At 41.1% G+C, this 24,108-nt stretch overlaps 3 protein-coding genes and 1 pseudogene across 3 annotated transcripts; all 4 read left to right on the top strand.

Annotated features, from left to right (window-relative positions):
• The first annotated feature begins 3,721 nt into the window (after positions 1-3,721).
• On the top strand, positions 3,722-7,105 carry LOC125004054 (E3 ubiquitin-protein ligase TRIM21-like). Its single transcript, XM_047578406.1, has 2 exons — positions 3,722-3,905; positions 4,098-7,105. Exon 2 carries the CDS (start codon positions 4,107-4,109, stop codon positions 5,748-5,750), a length of 1,644 nt encoding a protein of 547 aa, XP_047434362.1. The 5' UTR covers positions 3,722-3,905; positions 4,098-4,106; the 3' UTR covers positions 5,751-7,105.
• Positions 7,106-8,320: 1,215 nt separating this feature from the next.
• On the top strand, positions 8,321-13,510 carry LOC125004079 (ras-related protein ORAB-1). Its single transcript, XM_047578433.1, has 6 exons — positions 8,321-8,510; positions 9,549-9,621; positions 9,706-9,801; positions 10,915-11,010; positions 11,625-11,756; positions 12,547-13,510. The coding sequence occupies exons 1-6, from the start codon at positions 8,497-8,499 to the stop codon at positions 12,742-12,744; spliced, it is 609 nt and encodes a 202-aa protein (XP_047434389.1). The 5' UTR covers positions 8,321-8,496; the 3' UTR covers positions 12,745-13,510.
• A 1,296-nt stretch (positions 13,511-14,806) lies between these two features.
• Positions 14,807-17,238, top strand: LOC125004046 (annotated as a pseudogene).
• Positions 17,239-19,483: 2,245 nt separating this feature from the next.
• On the top strand, positions 19,484-24,053 carry LOC125004051 (zinc finger protein RFP-like). The gene is made up of 3 exons (XM_047578402.1): positions 19,484-19,645; positions 21,509-21,588; positions 21,743-24,053. Exon 3 carries the CDS (start codon positions 21,752-21,754, stop codon positions 23,393-23,395), a length of 1,644 nt encoding a protein of 547 aa, XP_047434358.1. The 5' UTR covers positions 19,484-19,645; positions 21,509-21,588; positions 21,743-21,751; the 3' UTR covers positions 23,396-24,053.
• Positions 24,054-24,108: the final 55 nt, after the last annotated feature.

The following is a 24,108-nucleotide window of genomic DNA, read 5'->3' as shown; positions in this document are numbered from 1 at the left end:
TGTCAGGACATGAGTCCATGAGCTGAATGTGAAGAGAAACTGGGTCATGGAGGAAGACAAGGAGCCCAAGAACGCCAGTGGTTCTCCAGAAGAACCAGATGAATGTTTAGGAACAAGTCAAAGTCCTGACCTTCATCCAATAGAAATGTTGTAGCATCAGTTGATGAGAGGAAACCACCAACATCTCACAACTAAACTGGTTCTGTTCTAAGGAATGGGATCAGATTCATCCAGGCTGCTGTAGACACTGATCAGCTGTTACTACCAACCATTTAGTTACCATCAGTTCACAGCACACACTGGAAACAAGACTTCACGCCTTTCAGCTATGAACAAATGGCTCATTTTACCTGAATAAATAAATACACAAGTATAATATTTCTGTTTCACGTCTTTGATTAGGTTCACTTTATCTACTTTCAGGACTTCTCTGAAAATCCACTGATGTTTTGAGTCATTCGTATGAAGAAATTAAAGAAAAATGACTAAAGTACTAAAATACTTGTAAGCGGCTCTGTATATACAATAATGCTGGTTAGCAGGTTGTCATGGCCACTGAGAGACTTGAATGAGGACATCCATTTGGGACCAATCACTGTTGATGTTGGAGAGGGACATTGGGGGGCCTATGTTGAGCTTCAGATCTAATTAATCTGTCAGTTAACGATGAATTAATAGCAATAACTGCTAATCATTCATGTTGTGGCCCAGGTGTGCTCTCATTGAGTACTCTCTGGTCTGCCTCCTGAAATGGTGAAAAGGTACCTTCAAAGACATGATTTACACCTTAATAATTAATTATTTCCAGAGTATTCTTCAAGCCTCAGCTTCGTGCTGCTGCTGTCGCTCATAGAGACGTGTCAATCGTTTTTCTGCCGGCGTCTTCGTCCTGCTGTTAAAGGAAAAGTGCCTGAAGCCTCCTCCTCATCATGTCCTCATGTACCAGTGACAGAATAACTGTGTAAAGGCTGAATTCATTAGTTTTTATATATGAGTCACATTTTTACCCATGTGAAAAACTGAATATAAGTATATATATGTATATGTTTCAGGTGTATGATGTACATTTTAAGTTCTATTTTTTTATTGTTTCTAATATGATGGACGTAGAAGACAGGACAAGGAGTGTAAATATAAACATATGGGAATTAAACAAAGCACTTGGATAGTAATGTTTACACTGTGTGTCTTTTGCTCCTGTTGTGGGGACAAATCTGTTTACAGTCCTCTTGGTCATTAAAGACTGGTTTTCAGATCATGGTAAATAAACCATTAATGAATGTCAGCTTAATTAGTATACCACTAACATGTCCATGGTGAATCATGGTGGTTTCAGCATCATGTTGTTGTTCTTTTCAATTGAAGGTGGAGGGAACCATGAACAGATCCAAGACAAATAGGTTGGATCAAAACCTTCTGGTGTCTGTTTGGAGGTGTACCATGGTTGGTTGAAGTCTGGGTATGCTAAAACCAGAGGGTTGGTAAGGATGCCAATGAGTTTCTACACCACTCTCTGGTGCTCCCTGGTTCACTCCACAGGGACCTTGGAGGACAGCTGAGGACCATTTTTCTATGTTTCTCAAGGTTGTACCAGTGACTTGCTAGTATTTATCTTAGAGAAGCATGTGCACAGGTTTTGCTATGCATGAAAAGTCCTGTATGTAACTGCAGTAATAGAGCCTTCTCACATGCTCCACTGTCTGGGGTGTTTTGGCCTTAAGTGACTGCATTACCTCCATGTCTATTGGGCTAATTTGAACACCGTCTGAAGATACAAGTCGACCTACATACCTCTCACATTTCTCAGTTCTTAATTTCATGCCATGTTTTTGGGAGCTGGAAAATTGTTAGGGAATGCACCAGTAGTCACACATCTTTTCCATACACCGGCAGGAAGGCAAAAAGGTATCCATACTCATTAATACAGCTTAAGAAGTGTCTCAAGGTGTCTTGAGCCTTCTGCCATTTACCCTTGATGGTAGACCATATCCTGATCAAGAATACTGAACCATGGGTGCCCCAAAGTATCGTTCAGATAATAGAACAGAGGCAAAGGGACCGGGATGGTTTTCTGGATTTATCAGTGCAAAGGTGCAGTGAGCCAATACATGCCTGTGAGACTTTGACTTTATGAACCAACCATTTGCCAAAGGAGCTTTCATGTACTCCTTTACTTCAGAAACCAGTGGTTAGCCTTCTGTACAGGAAAGTCACCTTTGAGGTTTAGGGACAGATGGCTCCTCATACAGCATTTTGTTCACAATTTCTTGCTCCTCTTTCTCAAGATGACTTACATCCACTGGTGACTCCCACACTGATATCAAACTGTCTGGGGTAGCTGGGATAGTAGTGGCTCTCTGACCTTAGTGACGTTGTTTATGGGTGAGTCAGTTTTAATTATCCTTTTCGTCGGCTGGATACAGCCAATTAAGGATTTCCAAGAAAAGGTTAATGTGCTGTTGTGTTTGGTTACCTAAGGGCTCTTGTGGGTTGCATAGTGGCCTGTGGAGTGGGAATGTTCATAAATTGGCTACATTTTTTCTTAATTCCTCATACTCCAAAAGCATTTTCTGAACATTATCTTTGAAAACATTGGCATAGCTCAATGAGACACTGTATTAAGTTTCAGCCAATACCTGGGTGTCTGCTTTGTCAGCAGTGATAACACTTGTTGCATCTGTAAACGGTGTGGTAGTTGTATCTGGATGAGCTAACTCAATTGACATTACCCCGTGAATGTGCATCATCAACAACATCTTTTAGTGCTAACAATTCACTTGTGCCCTCAGCTTCTAGAAGTTCCATACTGTACATGACAGTGTGGATGTAGTAAAGCAACCCTCTGCATCTCCACAGGAAAGCTCTGAAGGATCCCTGTGTGAGAGGCCAACATTATTAGCCATATGGAAAAGTTCATCCCATACGAGACTTTTCCTTACACTGTCTGTCCAGTTGATCTCTTCTGTAGTTTTCTTCAACAGGTCACTTCCACGGCTGCTCTCATGGTATCACGACCAATGTCTGGTTATATATTACAAACTAAGGATTGAAAGTGATATTCACATTTCATTACAACTTTGCTGTGGGCCACTGTTCGGAACATGTATTTTAAATTATATGTCTTTCTTTCTTTTCTTTTCCTGTCTGAAACAATTTGAACATCAGTTTCAGAGCAATGATCGATAAAAGTAAAATGCTTAATTAATTTACAGATTAAATTCTGGTAGAAAATACTAAATTAAGATGTACATTTATTACTACACCACATCCTTTACTTTTCCTGTCATGTCTACTGAAATGACAGAAATTAGACATTTACAATACAGTTATAGAAGCAAAGTACTTGTATTTATGAGCAGAACGTCATACCCCGGACAATTCCCACAAATCAAGGTGATTAGTAAAATCAGATGTGCTTAGATGAGCAATATTATCAAGATGAGGAGTACTGATAAATTTAATGTCTAGTTCAGTTTAATAATACAGAGCTGTGGTAGTCAAGACTGATGTTGTTGTTCTCTTTGGCCAGCAGAGGTCAACATAACATCAACCATCGGATGAACTTGTTGAACTTTAGACTGAGGTGGAGCTACAGATGGTTGTAAAACAGACCTATTGATCTCTATTTATGACCTGAAATGAATCTACACCAGGAAATAAAATAAGCAAAGCTTTCGCTGTATTTCAATCTCATTGTGTCTGAACAAGAAGCAGGACACAACAGAGCAGCAGTCTTAGGAGAAATAAAATTGTAAAGACCAGATTCAATGTGACTTTCCTGAACTGAAAGTCAAAGTTTGTCAGAGCAACGGCAGAGCTGCATTCAGGACAAATTTCTGTGTTTCTGTCTGGAGAAAATTCAACTGAGTTCATCTGTTCTTTCACAACATCTGACTCAAATACTGGTGAGTACAGCTGATAATATTTACTGTGTTTCAACAACCAGCATCAAAACTTAGAGCTTCAGTCCAACAGGAAGTTCCACTCTTTCCACTTCACACTGACTCAGCATGTTTCTTTAGAAGTTCAATAACTCATCAATAACCAAAAAATCTCTATTTAATCTGTGTTTTTCTCTCTTTTTCTCTTGTTGTCAGGGTGTAGACATGTCTGCTGCCAGATGTCTGAGATCTGAAGATCAGATTCTGTGCTCCATCTGTCTGGATGTGTTCACTGATCCAGTCACTACATCATGTGGACACAACTTCTGTAAACACTGCATCACTCAACACTGGGATCATAATGACACGTTCCAGTGTCCAATATGTAAAGAGATGTTCTACACTAGACCTCAGCTGAGAATCAACACTTTGTTATCTGAGCTGGTTGTTGAGTTCAGACATGAAGCTCAACAGAAAGCCAGCAGCAGCAGCTCAGAGCGACAAGCTGCCAAACCAGGAGAAGTTCCCTGTGACGTCTGCACTGGAACCAAACTGAAGGCCCTGAAGTCCTGCCTGGTGTGTCTGCTCTCCTACTGTGACTCGCACCTGCAGCCTCATCTGACAATGTCAGGCCTGAAACGACATCAGCTGATCCACCCTGTGGACAACCTGGAAGACTGGATGTGTAGGAAACACGATAAACCTCTGGAGCTATTCTGTAAGACCGACCAGACATGTGTCTGCATGCTCTGCTCTGTTTTAGACCACAAGACACATGAGTTTGTTCCTCTGAAAGAAGAATATGAAGGAAAGAAGGCAGAGCTGGGGAAGACAGAGGATGAAATTCAGCAGATGATCAAGAAGAGACGACTGAAGATTGAGGAGATGAAAGAGTTAGTGAAGATGAGTAAAGATGCTGCAGACAGAGAGAAAGCAGAAGGTGTTCAGGTCTTCACTGCTCTGAAGGAGTCTGTTGAGAGAGGCCTGGACCAGCTCATAAAGGAGATCGAAGACAAACAGAAAACAACAGAGAAACAGGCTGAAGGTTTGATCAAAGATCTGGAACAGGAAGTCTCTGAGCTGATGAAGAGGAGCTCTGAGGTAAAGCAGCTCTCACGCTCTGAAGACCAACTCCACCTCCTCCAAAGCTTCTCCTCCCTGAAAGCTGCTCCACCCACCAAGGACTGGACAGAGGTCAGCATCCGTCCACCATCATATGAGGGGACTGTGGTGAGAGCTGTAACTCAGCTGGAGGAGAAGCTTAGGAAAAACATGAAGAAGCTGCTTGAGGCTGAGCTGAAGAGGGTCCAGCAGTATGCAGTGGATGTGACTCTAGATCCTGATACAGCAAATCCTTACCTCATCTTGTCTGATGATGGAAAACAAGTTCACTGTGATGACATGAGGAAGAATCTTCCAGACAACCCAGAGAGATTTTCTAAATGTCCATGTGTTTTCGGAATGAATAGTTTCCCATCAGGCAGATTTTATTTTCAGGTTCAGGTTAAAGGAAAGACTAAATGGGATCTAGGAGTGGCCAGAGAGTCAGTCAACAGGAAGGGAGACATCATAGCAAGTCCCCAGAAAGGTTTCTGGACTGTATGGTTGAGAAATGGAAATGAATACAAAGTCAGTACTAGACCTCCAGTGCGTCTCTCTCTTGGTTCTCAACCTGAGATGGTGGGGGTGTTTGTGGATTATGAGGAGGGTCTGGTCTCCTTTCATGACGTAGATACTGCAGCTCTTATCTACTCCTTTACTGGCTGCTCTTTCAATGACAAACTTTACCCATTCTTCAGTCCTGAGTTGAACCATGGTGGCAAAAACTCTGCACCTCTGATCATCTGTCCTGTCAATCAAACTGTCTGATCCATTTAAGGATGAAGCTTTGAGATCAATGAATAAACTTACTGATCTTCACACTTTAATCCATCTACACTTCCAGATAGTGATGTGAGGAACAATTTTCCAGCTTCCCCAGAGACATATTTTCTAAAACTTGAATCATTGTGGTAAAAGCACTGCACCTCTGATCATCCCTTGAATCACTCAAATGAAATTGATTAGTAAGGATGTGGGTCATTGTCAGTTGAATCTGTCTTTTTTCTGTCATTTTCCAGACTTAATGACTTCGTATTCATCTTGACAAAATTCCCCTGATATTTTAACACGAGTGTCCTGTGACATCATTGAAAATAAGACTTCCCCTTCCCAAACAGTATGAGATTATTCAAGAAGACATATTCGACATCTGCACACTCCAGAAAATCAAAGAAAGCCTTTTGTGGTTTATGAAGCTTTACAAGGATAGTTTTGGTTGTGTATTATCGGTCTTCCTGATTTCAAGGTTCATGAATAGTTTCCTTCTTGTGATGAAACCTCACTATTCTCTTTTTGTGTAGGTTTCTCTATTGGATATTGATACACCTACCTCTCTTGGAGTGTTCTTCACTTGTCTGGATGTGATGAAGGGTTTTACTTTACCACTACAACACCATGGCTGTCTTCTGTGGACATCAAAGTCTTGTGGTGTTGATGAAGTAACCAAATTCTTGATATGTCTGTGAAGGTTCTCAGTCATCCAGGTCATGGTAATCCAAAGAAGCGTTGAATAAGGTCAGCTGGACTTGTAGAATTTTTGATTTGTCCTTTTTGTTGGTTTGTTCTTGCTTTCTTTCATTTGCCTGGTTTACAAAAACAATCCAAACCCTTTGTTTGCTTAATTATAAAGAAACAGTGAAGGAATATCTCAAATCTGTAAATGAAACCATTTTTCAAGTAAAATTGATTGACTGAAAAGTCAAGTTGATTATGTGTATAAATGGTTTTAGCTTGTTGTGAACACAATCAAAAGGAAGCTGAGAATCAAATTCAGATTCATACTTCATGTTCCCAAACAAAATGATGAAGTCAGTGGCAAAACAAACCCACACACACAAATACTCAAACACAAACCCTTCTTTGCATTTAGTTGGACTAGAGTGCATACTGCATTTTCCCTTTACTATCTGTAAACATGACATGATCATTTTGAGTCTGATTAGTAATTACAAAATGGATTCCCTAAGTAGTTTAGTGCATTTGATCTGAATAACACTGTGGCACAACATAAATGGCGCCCCGTGTGAGGCACACAAGTGTTGTGTAACTGTTTAACTTAATTTCTGAAAGATTTTGTTTAAGACCAAAAACGTATTAAGTGATATTCTGTGATTCAGTGGGTGTGGTTTGTAAAATATAATTTCAAATGCATTTTAAATAAAATGCATTTATATTACTGTGTGAAGACGTCACTGTTTGCAAATGTGAATGTGAGTTTTGTGAGAATTTTGTAGGACAAACTTTAGAGAAAGATAGAGGTCCCTGTTTGTTGATCACTGCACCACCTCCTTACCTTTTCTCTCTCTTCTAAAGAAGTATGCAGTATTCATCTTTCACTCAGTAACACGTTTAAAGTCCAGTTAAATGTGTTTTAAATCCAGACTTATATGTTTAGAGCAAAGGTGACAGCTCTCAGAAATAAAGGGCGAACAAGTTTGATTAGTTACATTACATGTGTTGTGTTTGGATAAGCAGTAGCAATGGTACTACTGCATACACCTTTCTAACAAATTGGTTGCAAACTCCCTAAAAATAAATCTGAACGAGGTTTGCTTACACTCTATAGTCGAAACTCAGGGGAGATTGCGATTTTGCAGCTGCAGCCTCAGTTTATTTCGCCACATTAGTCTGACCCAGACACTGCATGCTTTTAAATACCTTCTGATTTCTTAACCCCCTCGTTGTATTAGTTTCTGTGCTGACTACAGAACACACACACATATACTGGATATAGTTTTTACTTCGTTCAGAATTTTCTACATTTCAACATAATGTTGACTCAGAACAAGTGCTGGAAGCAACCCAATATAACGCAGAAACATTATACTTGTTCATTTATTCAGGAAAATGAGCCAATATTACATCTGTGTGAGATGCAAATATTGGTGCACCCTTGGGATTACAAGGTAATTTCAGAGTCAAAGTGGTAGGTTCTCAAAGAGAACGGTTAAAGAAGAACAAGATGAATGTTTAGGAACAGCCAAGTTAAAGTCCTGCCCTCAATCCAAAAGAAATGTTGTGGAAGGACCGGAAGCATCATTCATGTGAGGAAACCCACCAACATCTTACAACTGAATTGGTTGTGTTCTGAAGAATGGGATCAAATTCCTCCAAGCTGCTGTAAACCACTGATCAGCAGTTATGACAAATATTTAGTATAGTATTTTAAGTTTATAATTTAGTTTCTAAAGTAAAATTTAATATCAACAAATGTAAAATATAGAATTTTTACTAAATGAAAATGACTCTTTCTTCCTCAGACTCTGTGTAAACGCCCATCGTCATACCACTACACTACCCATGATTCCTATCGCCTGGTATTTCCGGGTAGGTCGTCAGAGAGGCAGCCATATTTGATTCGATTATGCTGTTCAGGCTGCGACAACCCGTTTAGCCAGTTTCTTCTTCACAAAAAAACGGCGAATTTTCTTCACTACGAGGCCGGTCCAGGATTCATCTGCAACCAGCTCCAGCTGCATTCACGGCGACGAAACTTTGTACCCTGTAGTCAACGATGAATCCCGAGTAGTAAGTGGCGGGTTTGGTGCCGTTTCTGACAGCTCCGGGGTTGAAGCTGTCAGCTCAGCCGGTGAAAGCTAGGCTAGGCGGCTAGGCTAGGCTAGGCTAGGCTAGGCGGCTAGGCTAGGTTAGGCTAGGATAGCCTAACCTAACTAACTATGAGCTGCTACGTATTGAGGATTTAGTTGTTTACACGGAGGCTCGGTTGTGGTGACAGCTCGGACAGGGGTTCACGAAGCGAAGCGAAACACTCGAACCGATCCGGGCCGAAGTCACCGACGGCTCGGTTCCGTTTATCCGCAGCTGACAGGGAGTTGGTCGGTGGTGGTTGGCTAATATCAGCGTTACTTCACATCAGCGTTTGTTTAAGAGTTATTTCCTCCATAAACGCCTTCAAAGTCCTCACACTGATCCGGTTTGGTCGATCCACCGTCGAAAATATGACAAAGAATCGACATTTAATCGACGAATCCTCTGAAATCATGACAGATTAAATACTGTTGATAAATAACCGGTCAGACAGACGTGTTATTTCATCAGCTGATCGTGGTTTTATGGGTCTAATTAATCTTTTAATGTTCACACCGGCTGATTATCAGTTGTTCTGGTCTAGTTTTGTCCTAAATGAGGAGTCATTTTAGTTTGGGGACACATCCAGTCCAATCTGATCTGAAGTGGGCCGGACCACTAAGATGACAGAATAATAACCTATAAGTAACAACAACACCAAACTTTTTCTATTTGTTTTAGTTCAAAAATAGCAAGTAAACTGGGTGAAAGCTTACATTTAACAACCTGCCCTTTTAATAAAAAATGTAATTTCTTAAGAAATTTAGCATAATTTGGGTTTGTCACTGTCTGCTGCTTAGTCCTGGGTCTCAGTGTTGCTTTCACTGAAAAATTTCAGTCATCTATGTAATTTTCGCACTTTCCGACCATGATGATGACGATGATGATGTTTTATCCAAGTGGACTGTCAACTTGGTTTATTTATTTATTTTTTTATTGTGGGATGTACCGTGACTGCAATGCTTTGTGTCTTCACAGTGACTATTTATTCAAGCTGCTCCTGATTGGTGACTCTGGCGTTGGAAAGTCTTGTCTCCTCCTCCGGTTCGCGGTAGGTTTTGTTTAATGTCCTTCTCACCATCAGCAGCGTGGCACTCAGTAGCCTGACGTCCTGTGTGTGTGTCTTTGATCCCAGGATGACACGTACACAGAGAGCTATATCAGCACCATCGGCGTGGACTTCAAGATCAGGACCATTGAGCTGGACGGGAAGACCATAAAGCTACAGATTGTAAGGAGTTCACTGATAAGCCTCATTCAGACCTCACATTAACGTCCATCCTGATCTGGTCTCTAGAGTCCAGATCAGAGTCCAGGTGTGAACCGTGATCTGGTCTCTAGAGTCCAGGTGTGAACACTGGAGCTGCTAATGAAACTAAAGCAGAAACAAACCTAAACTCAGGAGATGGTTCAGTAGGAGGAGGAGGAGACTTCACAGCTTGTTCCAAAATGCGTCTCATCTCCACAAGTCATGACGCACACAACAAGCAGCTCAGCAGTGATGTGAGGGCGGAAGCTTCCTTCCTTCCCTCCTTTCTTCTGTCCTTCCTATTTCCTTTTCCTTCCTTCATCAGTGACCTGGTTCCTCTGAGAAATGAAGGAAAAGTGAAGATAGAAGCTTAATTTCTTCTTTCCTTAATTTCTTCTTCCTTTCCTCTTTAATTTCTTCTTTTCTTCCTTCCAACCTTTCCTTCCTTTTTCCATCTTTCATCCTTCCTTCCTTCCTTCCTTCCTTCCTTCCTTCCTTCCTTCCTTCCTTCCTTCATTCCTATCTCCTATCTTCATTTCTCCTTCCTTTCATCTTTGTTTCCTTCCTTCCTCTTTACTTTCTTTCTTCTTTCCTTTCTCCAACGTTTAGTTCCTCTTTCCTCCCTCGCTCCTTCCTTTATTCTTTCCTCCCTATTTCCTTTTCTGTTCGTTCCATCCTTCCTTCCCCCTCCTTCCTTCCTTCCCTCATCAGTGATCTGGTTCCTATGAGGATAGAAGCTTCCCTCCTTCCTTTCTCCCTCTCTCCTTCATTTCTTGTTCCTTTCATCTTTCTTTCCATCCTTCCAACCTTTCCTTCCTCTTTCCATCCTCCCTTCCTTCCTTTCATCTGTCCTTCTGTCTTTATCTCTACATTAAAGATCTTAACTTGTTTCCGTCTTGTTCCTAAATCTGGATCATGTCTCCAAGTCAACAACCACCATGTTCCTGGTTCTGGTCCAGTTGTAGGTAGAGATCCATCAGAGACATCAGCTGATACAATATTCTACTGACCACATGGTGGCGCTGCTGCTAATTTACACACAGACTGGATGTAAAGTGTTTTACTGTTGATAATGTTGATGTTTTGCCTCCTCAGTGGGATACCGCCGGTCAGGAACGCTTCCGCACCATCACATCCAGTTACTACAGAGGAGCCCACGGCATCATAGTAGTTTACGACGTGACGGATCAGGTCAGAGCAACATTCAAACTTCATTTTTTCCTTCCTTTCTTCCTTTGATCCTCCTTCATTCCTTTACCTCTGTCTGTAAAGAAACTAAAGATAAACTAATAAAAAAAAACAACAACAGAGTAGCACGGTTTTTATATGAACGCTGATCCATTCCTGGATTCAAGAAACTGTAGAGCTCCAGTCACCTTTCTTTAAGACAGACCTAAAAAACAAAGGAAAATTATAAATCAGCAGATTGGTTGAATTCAGGCTGTAGACATGTACAGTACTCTGGTATTTCTCTTATTTTTAATCTTTGTTTTTATTAAAATTAAATCTCACAAACTGCTGAGATATTAAAGAGATATAAAAGAGCCATACATTTAAAGCAAATGTTTTAAAACCCTTATATTTATCAGCCACAAGCCTGTGTTGCTCCGCAGCGCCCCCTAGAGGCCACACTATCCACACCTGTAATTATCAGAGAAGACTCAGGACTTTATGGGTGTTTAAGGTGTTTATTTTCTTGTTGTAGTTCTTTTCTTCTAAGCTTTCTGTCGGCCATCTTGTGGACACCATGGGTCTTTTGTGTGATTAAAGTCGGTGTTGATGGTGTTTCTGTCTCCCGTCCTCAGGAGTCCTTCAACAATGTCAAACAGTGGCTACAGGAGATCGACCGCTACGCCAGCGAGAACGTCAACAAGCTGCTAGTAGGCAACAAGTGTGACCTCACAACGAAGAAGGTTGTGGATTACACCACAGCAAAGGTCAGTGGGCACCACGCTAACACCTGACCGCTAAACATGTTCAGAGAGTTGAAATGAGACCAGGGGAAGAGTATGAAGATTAAGATAATTGTTTTTAAATGTGACGTGAATGCGAACCTGCTAGCATTAGCAACTTGTCAGTGTCATTGTGCAGAATATGAAGGTCTGGATACAAACTAACATTAGAAAACTACAATGAAGGGAAGAGGAAGAGCTACTGTTAGTTAGCTGGGATGCTAGGAAGAGTTACTATTAGTTAACAGGAAGGCTAGTAAGAGTTACTATTCGCTGGGAGGCTAGGAAGAGCTACTGTTAATTTACAGGGAGGCTAGGAAGAGCTACTGTTAGTTAGCTGGGAGGCTAGGAAGAGCTACTATTAGTTAGCTGGGAGGCTAGGAAGAGTTACTATTAGCTGGGAGGCTAGGAAGAGCTACTGTTAGTTAGCTGGGAGGCTGGGATGAGCTACTATTAGCTGGGAGGCTAGGAAGCGCTATAATTAGTTACCAGGGATGCTAGGAAGAGCTTCTATTAGTTAACAGGGAGGCTAGGAAGAGCTACTTTTAGTTAGCCGTGAGGCTAGGATGAGCTACTATTAGTTAGCTGGGAGGCTAGAAAGAGATACTGTTAGTTTACATGGAAGCTAGGGTGAGCTACTATTAGTTAGCTGGTAGACCAAGAAGAGCTGCTATTGATGTTATTGTTTCCCTTTTTCAACATCCTGTGTGAAATAAGTCAGTTTCTAAGTAAACCTTTATGAGTTCAACTTCTTTAACTCTCGTCTCTTCAACAGGAGTTCGCCGATAACTTGGGGATCCCCTTCCTGGAGACCAGCGCCAAGAGCGCCACCAACGTGGAGCAAGCCTTCATGACCATGGCGGCCGAGATCAAGAAGAGGATGGGCCCCGGGGCCACGGCCGGCTCCTCTGAGAAGTCCAACGTCAAGATCCACAGCAAGCCGGTCACCACCTCGTCCGGAGGCTGCTGCTGAGGCCGAGCTGCGAGCAGCCTCAGCGTTTCCATGCTCCACAGACAGGAAAGAAAAGCAGAGAGGGACTCTGAGCGGTTTGTAAATGTGTGTGAAGCTAGAGCAGCGATAGGACGGTAAGCCCACCCACCCATCAGAAACCCCGGCCCTTCATCTGATTTAACTAACCCTTATCTTATCTCCTCACAAGAACACGCCTCACATGAAGCACATGCTTAGACGCGGCCATGTGCTGCACTGGGAGGCGTGACGTCGGCACAACGAGGAGGCGTTCATCCACCATCCCAGAATAATCTATAAACTGTATATATTTATACATAAATGTAAGAAGTGAGCGATAAGTGGCTGGAGGCAACGATTAAAACGACGGAGGAGATCTTTGATAACCCTTTCTTTTTGTCTCAGTTTTCACTCTTTGTTCAGGAGCCTGGACTTTCTCTGGGCCTCAGACCCGGAGGCCACTTTATTAGGTACACCTGACCACCGGCTTCTGCAAGGAACCTGATGTTCTATTACTGGGGGTCAGAATATTGGGAACTATGGGGGCACGGACGAGATGGGGGGGAGTCTACTTTGTGGCAGAGCAGCAGTGTTGTACAGGTGTACCTAATAAAGTGGACATTGTCATTATTTCAATATTAAAAAGAAAAATTAAAGTCAAAGTTGTTTAACTGCTCAGTTTTTATTTCTGATTCATCTGTTAGTGTGACTGATTGATGAATGATTGATTAGTTACATTATAACCATTAAACTTTGATTCCAAAACCTGCTCCTAAAAACATTTTTGAAATTTTCAAAGTTACCTGATTTTATTATTATTTATTTATTTATTCTGTGTGAACACTTGGTACAAATACATGACCTTGACCTTAATTTCCATTCGTAGTGCAGAGACATTGCAACAGATACAACACGAGTAATAAATAAAAAACTTTAGAGGATAGAAATACTGATCAGACTTCACACACGTTCACAGCCTTGATTTTTTTGGATTGAAATCACATTCCTCAAAGGCCTACGCTGCAGCAGCTAAACAAAAATGTAAACGAGATTTATTAAAGGAGAATTATATATATATTAAATGCAAAGTTGACTAAAACATGACACGGCACACATGCACATCACCATACACAACCATAGATGGAATGAAAATATATACAGCATAAATATAGATGTCACTGATGAAATGTGAATCAAGCCAGTCTTGTACCTTTTTTAGAGCATTTGTGAGTTTGATCAGTGGTTTTAACTGTGGGTAAAAATTACTGCACATTTGAAGGTTGAGATGAGGACAAAACACCTGGGCATCTTTATGTACAGTGAAAATAATAATGGCCCAAGGATCGAACCCTGCGGGACACCAACAGGACTGCTGAGGGAGGGGGATTTAATGCCACTTACACACACTCGTGTTCAGTTTGATAGATATGACAAACTATTGTAAAGGAATCATCAGAAAAGTTAAAATATGTGAGAAGAACTAATGCTGCTATCGGTCAGAAAGTCGAGTCTGATTTAATAATTGACCCACTAACAGTTGCTAACACACACTTAGAGTGAAACCTTAATGGAAATCTAGCCAAACTCTTGGAAAATGGGGCAAATGTGCTAGCCTTTAGCATCTCAATTAGCATCTACTTTAGCATAACCATTAGCATGCACTTGTGCAGTTCCCAGCACCAATATGACTAAACTCACAGAAGGTCCAATCCACCACTTAGAAAATAAATAAACTGAGACTCATAAATAATTGTTGTGTGCAGACATGCGACATTGTTTAGTTATAGAGCACACGTCTCAAACATGCGGCTCGTGGGCCAAAAGTGTCACGGCAGAGTGTTCAGTGTAATGAATCTGCACAGAGCAAAAGTTACATTGCTGATGTTAAGTAAAATTTTGCCAATAATTTTGCCTAAGGTTCACACAGTTTTAGTAAGATATTTGACATAACACAACACTGAAACCTAGAACTACACAGACACCCACTTTATTATTCCATCCAAATTAAATTTAAATACTTTGTATAACAAAGATAATATAGGATGAGGATAAATATATTACAAATATATCAATCTATAGCTTTTCATATCTTTATACTAAAACAAAGGGAAACATTTGGAATTGCCATTAATGCACTTCACGCTAACATTCTCCACGTTGTAGTAAAGGTTGAAAATTTACTGAGAAGTTGTCATCTTCTCTGTGTCCAGCAGAGGTCAGAAAAAAACAACAACTATCAGAAGAGTTTGAACTCTGGGGGTGCTCATAAGGACCGAAACACACATTTACAGTCTTTTTATGATCTGCAATAAAGTCACACCTGGTAATAAAATACGTAATAATCTCAGTGCATTTTAAACTGATCACATCTGAACTTAAAGGAGGAAACAAACTCTGACAAACAGAGCTGCAGTCAGAGGAGGAGCTAAACTGTAAAGACCAGATTCAACGTCACTTTACTGAAGTGAAACTTTGAACAACTGCAGAGCTGCAGTCCAGACAAATCACTGTGTTTCTATCTGAAGAAAATTCATCTGAGCTCATCTGTTATTTCTCAACATCTGACTCAAATACTGGTGAGTACAGCTGATAATATTTACTGTGTTTCAACAACGAGCATCAAAACTTAGAGCTTCAGTCCAACAGGAAGTTCCACTCTTTCCACTTCACACTGACTCAGCATGTTTCTTTAGAAGTTCAATAACAAATCAATATTCAATAAATCTCTACTTAAACTGTGTTTTTCTCTCTCTCTTGTTGTCAGTGTGGAGACATGTCTGCTGCCAGATGTCTGAGATCTGAAGATCAGTTTCTGTGCTCCATCTGTCTGGATGTGTTCAATTATCCAGTCTCTACATCATGTGGACACAACTTCTGCAAACACTGCATCACTCAACACTGGGATCATAACGGCACGTTCCAGTGTCCAATGTGTAAAGAGATGTTCTACACTAGACCTCAGCCGAGGATCAACACTTTCATCTGTGAGATTGTTGCTGAGTTCAGACATGAAGCTCAACAGAAAACCAGCAGCAGCAGCTCAGAGCAACAAGCTGCCAAACCAGGAGAAGTTCCCTGTGACATCTGCACTGGAACCAAACTTAAGGCCCTGAAGTCCTGCCTGGTGTGTCTGCTCTCCTACTGTGACTCTCACCTGGAGCCTCATCTGACAATGTCAGGCCTGAAAACACATCAGCTGATCCACCCTGTGGACAACCTGGAAGACAGGATGTGTAGGAAGCATGATAAACCTCTGGAGCTGTTCTGTAAGACCGACCAGACATGTGTCTGCCTGCTTTGCCCTGTTTTAGACCACAAGACACATGAGTTTGTTCCTCTGAAAGAAGAATATGAAGGAAAGAAGGCAGAGCTGGGGAAGACAGAGGATGAAATTCAACAGATGATCCAGAAGAGACGACTGAAGATTGAGAAGATGAAAGAGTCGTGAAGATGAGTAAAGATGCTGCAGACAGAGAGAAAGCAGAAGGTGTTCAGGTCTTCAGTGCTCTGAAGGAGTCTGTTGAGAGAGGCCTGGACCAGCTCATAAAGGAGATCGAAGACAAACAGAAAACAACAGAGAAACAGGCTGAAGGTTTGATCAAAGATCTGGAACAAGAAATCTTTCAGCTGATGAAGAGGAGCTCTGAGGTAAAGCAGCTCTCATGCTCTGAAGACCACCTCCACCTCCTCCAAAGCTACTCCTCCCTGAAAGCTGCTCCACCCACCAAGGACTGGACAGAGGTCAACGTCCGTCCACCATCATATGAGGGGACTGTGGTGAGAGCTGTGACTCGGCTGGAGGAGAAACTCAGGAAAGACGTCAAGAAGCTTCTTTCTGAGGCTGAGCTGAAGAGGGTCCAGCAGTATGCAGTGGATGTGACTCTAGATCCTGATACAGCACATCCTGAACTCATCCTGTCTGATGATGGAAAACAAGTTCATGATAGTGATGTGAGGAAGAATCTTCCAGACAACCCAGAGAGATTTTCTGAATGTGCATGTGTTTTCGGAAACAACAGTTTCTGTTCAAGTAGATTTTACTTTCAGGTTCAGGTTAAAGGAAAGACTAAATGGATGTTAGGAGTGGCCAGAGAGTCAATCAACAGGAAGGGAGACATCAGCCTGATTCCTGAGGATGGTTGCTGGACAGTAGGTTTGGTAAATGATTCTGATTCCGAGTCTGAGTCTGAGTCTGATTCTCATACTGATTCTGATGTATACTTCGCTCTTGCTGGTCCTTCAGTGCGTCTCTCTCTTGGTTCTCGTCCTGAGAAGGTGGGGGTGTTTTTGGATTATGAGGAGGGTCTGGTCTCCTTTCATGACGTAGATACTGCAGCTCTTATCTACTCCTTTACTGGCTGCTCCTTCAATGACAAACTTTACCCATTCTTCAGTCCCTGTTTTAATGATGGTGGTAAAAACTCTGCACCTCTGATCATCTGTCCTGTCAATCAAACTGTCTGATCCATTTAATGATAAAGCTTTGAGATCAATGAATGAACTTGTTGATCTTCACTCTTTATTCACACTCTGTACACATATGCTTTAATACTACAATACTGGTACAGCTGAGATTGCAAAGATATTAAATTAAAAGGGCAGGTCTGCAGCACTCCGGTGTCGAGGACGATGATGGAGGTGCACATCCAAACACGCTGAGGTCTTTGTAGTTGGAAGACCATGATCCACTGACAGAGGGGGGTTCCGAGCTGTAATTTGTGCAGTTTGTTGAACAGTCGAGTGGAGCTGAAGTCAACAGCTCAGAGTGAATACTACAGTAAGCTGATGGCCACATGATTTCAACACCCCCCCTGGTTCTCCATCTGGTCCTCGTGGTCTCCTGGTGTCTATGCCCTGCAGAACTCATAGTACCTGGTATTGCTGAAGAGTGAGTGAGTGTGCTGAAGGTGTTGACAGGGTGCCCTCTGCCTATCTGCTGTCCTCTTCAAAGCACGCAACAAAGGGTGTTGAGTGGGTCTAGCATAGAGGTGTCAATAGAGTAGGGTGGTGATCATGCTCCTTGTAATGTAATGTTTTGGATGCCTTGCCACATTGAGTGGGTGTTGTTTCCACTGAAGTTGGCCTCTAGCAGCCCTTTGTATTTTAACTTGCAGCCTTGATTCCTCTGTTCAGGCCAAGTTTTCCTCTTAAACCACTCCTGGTTGAATGGCCTCATTTTGTCTTTTCCCCCTTAATAAATTATTGAATCCTCTGGTTAATGAGGTCCGAACCCTTTTATCTCCAACTTCTGCCCAAATGGTAAAGTCATAAATCACACACTAACCTGGTAGTCAACTCAAGTCTCCATGCAATGAAACATGAATTGCTTTAATCAGCCAATGAGAATTGCTCTGGGGCCCTGATCTTCAATACAATGAGAGACAAACTTTTTACACACAGCTACATCACAAAATGTGTCTGCAAAGGAAATTGTGTTCATCACATGAACACGGTGGACATTTCACTGGGGAGAGAGATGAATGTATGAGATGAGAGATGAATATTAATTATTAACTTATGCTCGACAACATTTTTGACACAGGAAAACTTATAAAAGCGATTAATCCTGGCCTGCACAGCAGGGCCTTCTAGTAGAGCCATGCCCCATGACCCTCATGCAAAGATGCCATGGAGTCTCCATGTCTATTGTCGACTGCCCTCAATGGTGAAACCCTGGCCCGTAGCAGATCTCTGACTGTGGAGGGTTTACTGTTAAAACCTGCTTGTTAAAACCAACATGTTTTATTTTGTGTTGAGGAACATAAGTAAAATTTAGTCAAATAGAAATGAGGAAAGTTTATTTCCTGATCGTCACATAATTATTCTGGTATGTGTTGCTATAAATGTCAATTATCAGATATTGTAGCTCACTGGCTGCAGTCTCTCTGTAGGCACCAAAGGCTTGATACCACAAACAACAAGATTTGCTTTCATACCTGAATGTAGTGCAACATCTCGGGATGAGATGGATGGATAAGATTTAATTGTTCTTTACTGTCCTCTTACTGTTCCACTCATGTTCTGTCCAGACAGCATCTGTTGATGTTGATGAGCAATTGGTACCTTCAGAGGCTCCTCAAATTTCAGACAGTACATTCCCAGGAAGCCAGCGAAGTACGGGCTAATAATGATTTCTTCTAAAACACACACATGTACACCGCATATCACATATAGCCTTTGTTTACAGGTCATATGTTCTGTTGTGTTCTCTTTTGTTGTTGTTTTCAAAGTTTTTGCAGTTTGCACAATAAATTTTCAGATTGATGGATTAGATGTTGAGTTAAAAATAATTTTACATACATCCAAAAATGGTAGTCACACAGCTCCATAACACAGCTGGAAACAATAAAAGAATTTCATGCATGGGTCTACTACAATGGGAAAATGGTTATAACTGGTGGAACAAAGGTTGTGATTTTACTCAACACCTCTTTAAAGAGTCATGAACCACACCCGATGTTAACTCACTTAATAACTCGGAAAATTTCAGAAAATAACAGAAAAGGAAAGAGCACAGAACGGGTAAGAGGCGAAAATAATTAGGAAGCTAATTCTCCTTGAATCATTATTTTGAGTCACAAGCGGTCACACGTGGAGCTGGTAAGGACCGAAAAACAAACACATTTATAGTCTTTTTATGAGCTGCAATAAAATCATACCAGGAAATAAAATGAGTAATAATGACAATGCATTTTAAACTGATCCCATCTGATACTGAAGCAGGAAACAAACTACGTGAGGAGTCAAAGTGTAAAGACGAGATCAAACGTCATTTTCCTGAAATGAAAGTCAAATATTGTCAGAGCGACGGCAGAGCTGCAGTCCAGACAAATCTCTGTGTTTATGTTTGAAGAAAATTCAACTGAGTTCATCTGTTCTTTCTCAACATCTGACTCAAATACTGGTGAGTACAGCTGATAATATTTACTGTGTTTCAACAACCAGCATCAAAACTTAGAGCTTCAGTCCAACAGGAAGTTCCACTCTTTCCACTTCATACTGACTCTGTCAGATTAACTCAAATGTGATTAAATTTAAGCTTAGAACAGCATGTTTCTTTAGAAGCTCAATATATCTACAAAGAACTAAAAATAACTACTTTAAATTACAGAAATCATCACTGAAGTCATAATTTATTTGAAGTGTATTTTATTGTTTTAGTTTGTCCCAAGTATGATCCCAACCAGTAAAACGTCAACAGGATGGTAATTAAGAAAAACATTAGCCGTCCAGTTAGCTATCAAAAATAGTAAACTAACTGTCAATGATGTAGAGGGATGAGGGATGTTGAGGGGAACTGACAAACGACAGCAATGACAATGTTAGCATTTGTTAGCTTAGCTATGAATCTGAACACACACGGTCATTTCTGACACTTCCATAGTTTTATCTGTTGTTTTCTACAACACTAGAAGGACAAAATAAAATACTCTGGTGCAGACCATCATCCTCATTGGTTGGTGTTAGGGGTAGTGGTTTATTAGCAGGGATGCTAACAAATATCTATATGTGTCACTGAACTTGGATTTACTTCCTGTTCTCCTGTTCTAGCATTCAGTCAAACTAAACTGAATGATACTAAAGGGATGAGTGAATAGTTTCAGATACTTGTTGATATTATGTAAATTTTTACACATACTTCTGCTATTTAACTGTATTATTGACAGTTTACCCACTGAATTAATGTTGTTTTCCTACTGTCGTTATGTGAAATAATAAGTTATTATCAGTATCTATGTCTGTATTAAGATCTGTTGTGTTGTGCTCCTTGTATTCAAAAGTTTCCAATTCGATTTGTTTATGATAGAGGATTCTTTGTAGTATGTCTATATCATTGTTTCTTGGTGTAGTCTCTGTGATAGGTGTATTATGCATGGTGGATATATAGAGAGTCACATGTTACCTTAATTCTTTTGGTATCAGTACTTCTTGAGTTCGTCAATATTTCTCACCAGCAACACCTTTGCTTCCTCTGGGGTCCTGTTTAGTTTGATGAATATCAGACTTAGACTCAACTTTATTGATCCCTTTGGGGTGACTCCCTCAGGGAAATTGTATTTCGAGTAGCTATATACAAAAGGAGAAATAAGAGAAATATACAACGTACAATAAACAATAAACTCTTTAGATTAAATTACAAATAAAAAATATTGCATAGTTGGTGGATGACTACTACTACTCCTTCCCTTCTGTCCTCTCTGGCCTATTTCCTCCTCCCCCCAAGTGAGGAGCAGTAAATCCTGATGGCATGAGGAACAAAGGTGTTTCAGAGTCTGTTAGTCCTGCACTTAGAAAGGCACAGTCTCTCAACCAGGCTCCTCTGGTTGCTGATGGCAGTGTGGTATCTGGGGGGCAGGTTGAACCTATTGAAGAAGTCTGTGATGGTGATGATGGTCCGCACATCTTCCCAGACGTCTCTCATGTTGTTCTCCGTCAGCTTCTGCTCCACCTTTCTCCTGTAGCTCTCTCCTGGCTGTGGAGGGCTGCGTCTGTCAAATGGGCAAAATAACACGACCAGCGCAGTTAGTGTGTTTTAGAGTCATAACTGTCACAGTAGCAGCATAAGTGGCTGAGGTTATTGTTGTGAAAATGACTTGTAGGCACAATGAAAGACAATGGAGTGAACAAATCTTTTCTGCTCACATCACCACTTTTGGAAAGAAAAACAGTAATGCCACTTTGCAAGCAGCACTTTTGTTACGTTTTATTTGCTGAGGTTTTATTATGATCATCTTTTCCTTTATTCTTTTTCTTGTTATCTTTTCAGGCCAGAAAAGTCTCTGCTTCTGATTCAAGAAAATTCAACTGGGTTCATCTGATCTTTCTCAACATCTGACTCAAATACTGGTGAGTACAGCTGATAATATTTACTGAGTTTCAACAACCAGCATCAAAACTTCCGTGCACTCTGAAATGTTTTTTTTATAAGTTAAATAACTCATCAATAATCAATAAATCTCTATTCAAACAATGTTTTTCTCTCTTTCTCTCTTGTTGTCAGTGTGGAGACATGTCTGCTGCCAGACGTCTGAGATCTGAAGATCAGTTTCGTTGTTCCATCTGTATGGTTGTGTTCACTGATCCAGTCTCTACACCATGTGGACACAACTTCTGCAAACACTGCATCACTCAACACTGGGACAATACTGTTCTATACAAGTGCCCACTGTGTAAAGAGATTTTCAAAAGTAGACCTCAGCTGAGGATTAACACTTTGCTCTCTGACATAGTTGCTGAGTTCAGACATGAATCTCAACAGAAAGCCAGCAGCAGCAGCTCAGAGCAACAAGCTGCCAAACCAGGAGAAGTTCCCTGTGACATCTGCACTGGAACCAAACTGAAGGCCCTGAAGTCCTGCCTGGTGTGTCTGCTCTCCTACTGTGACTCTCACCTGGAGCCTCACCTGACAATGTCACGTCTGAAAACACATCAGCTGATCCACCCTGTGGACAACCTGGAAGACAGGATGTGTAGGAAGCACGATAAACCTCTGGAGCTGTTCTGTAAGACCGACCAGACATGTGTCTGCATGCTCTGCCCTGTTTTAGACCACAAGACACATGATGTTGTTCCTCTGAAAGAAGGATATAAAAGAAAGAAGGCAGAGCTAGGAAAGACAGAGAATGAAATTCAGCAGATGATCCAGAAGAGACGACTGAAGATTGAGGAGATGAAAGAGTCAGTGAAGATGAGTAAAGTTGCTGCAGACAGAGAGACAGCAGAAGGTGTTCAGGTCTTCACTGCTCTGAAGGAGTCTGTTGAGAGAGGCCTGGACCAGCTCATAAAGGAGATCGAAGACAAACAGAAAACAACAGAGAAACAGGCTGAAGGTTTCATCAAACATCTGGAACAGGAAGTCTCTGAGCTGATGAAGATTAGCTCTGAGGTAAAGCAGCTCTCACGCTCTGAAGACCACCTCCACCTCCTCCAAAGCTTCTCCTCCCTGAAAGCTGCTCTACCCACCAAGGACTGGACAGAGGTCAGCGTCCGTCCACCATCATATGAGGGGACTGTGGTGAGAGCTGTGATTCAGCTGGAGGAGACACTCAGTAAAGACATGAAGAAGCTGTTTGAGGCTGAGCTGAAGAGAGTCCAGCAGTATGCAGCGGATGTGACTCTAGATCCTGATACAGCACATCCTGCACTCATCCTGTCTGATGATGGAAAACAAGTGAATCATAGTGATGTGAGGAAGAATCTTCCAGACAACCCAGAGAGATTTTCCAAATGTCCATGTGTTTTAGGCAAGAAGAGTTTCTCTTCAGGCAGATTTTACTTTCAGGTTCAGGTTAAAGGAAAGACTGAATGGGATCTAGGAGTAGCCAGAAAGTCAATCAACAGAAAGGGAAACATTAAAGCAAGTCCTCAGAATGGTTTCTGGACTGTATGGTTGAGAAATGGAAATGAGTACAAAGCCCTTGATAAGACTCGAGTCACTCTCTCTCTTCGCTCTCATCCTGAGAACGTGGGGGTGTTTGTGGATTATGAGGAGGGTCTGGTCTCCTTTCATGATGTAGATACTGCAGCTCTTATTTACTCCTTTACTGGCTGCTCCTTCACTGACAAAGTGTACCCATTCTTCAGTCCTGAGTTGAATCATGGTGGTAAAAACTCTGCACCTCTGATTATCTGTCTTGTCTATCAAACTATCTGATTCATTTAATGATGAAGCTTTGAGATCAATGAATGAACTTATTGATCTTCAGACTTAATTCACACTCTGACTAAATGATCATTCTGGACTGGATTCTGGATACCCAGCTTGTGATTTGTGTCAAAAAACAGTTTTGTTCATTTTTCTAGCTCAAAATTTGAAGAAGTTAGATTTGAGTATTTTAATCATATGTTTCTACCATGGAGCCATACTACCATCTAGAGGCCGGTTAGGGAAATGTCTTTGGAACATAATTCTACCAAGTATTACTGTTATAGCATTTTAATACATCTATATTCCACAAAGCAAGACTGGTTAGCCTAGCCCGAATATAACCTACCTTTCCTTCTTCTCGATATCAGTTAGTGTTGCTTACTATTATTAGTTATATGAATTAGCATATTGAGGAAAGTCATCGAAATGAATGAATGTTTCTGATAACGTGTTCTAATACTGACATGATGTTTCATTGAAAGTGTTTGATTTCATCTCTATCTCATCCTACTTCTGAGTTTATCATTGTGAGAAGTACAGCCGTTATTTAATACTCTTGAAACAAAAGCATTCATGTGTAAATCATCGAAAGGTGCAAAGACCAGTTTTGCAACAAAGGGGCACACTCTGCAGAGACGTGGTGATAAACTAGCGCCTGTTCAGCCTTGGTAGAGTTCTATTCTCAGTTGTTTTTGTCTTCGTGATACTTTTTAATTTAA

This window comes from Mugil cephalus, chromosome 2 (assembly GCF_022458985.1).
Source record: "Mugil cephalus isolate CIBA_MC_2020 chromosome 2, CIBA_Mcephalus_1.1, whole genome shotgun sequence".
NCBI lineage: Eukaryota > Metazoa > Chordata > Actinopteri > Mugiliformes > Mugilidae > Mugil > Mugil cephalus.
This window is presented reverse-complemented; position numbering and strand designations above follow the sequence as displayed.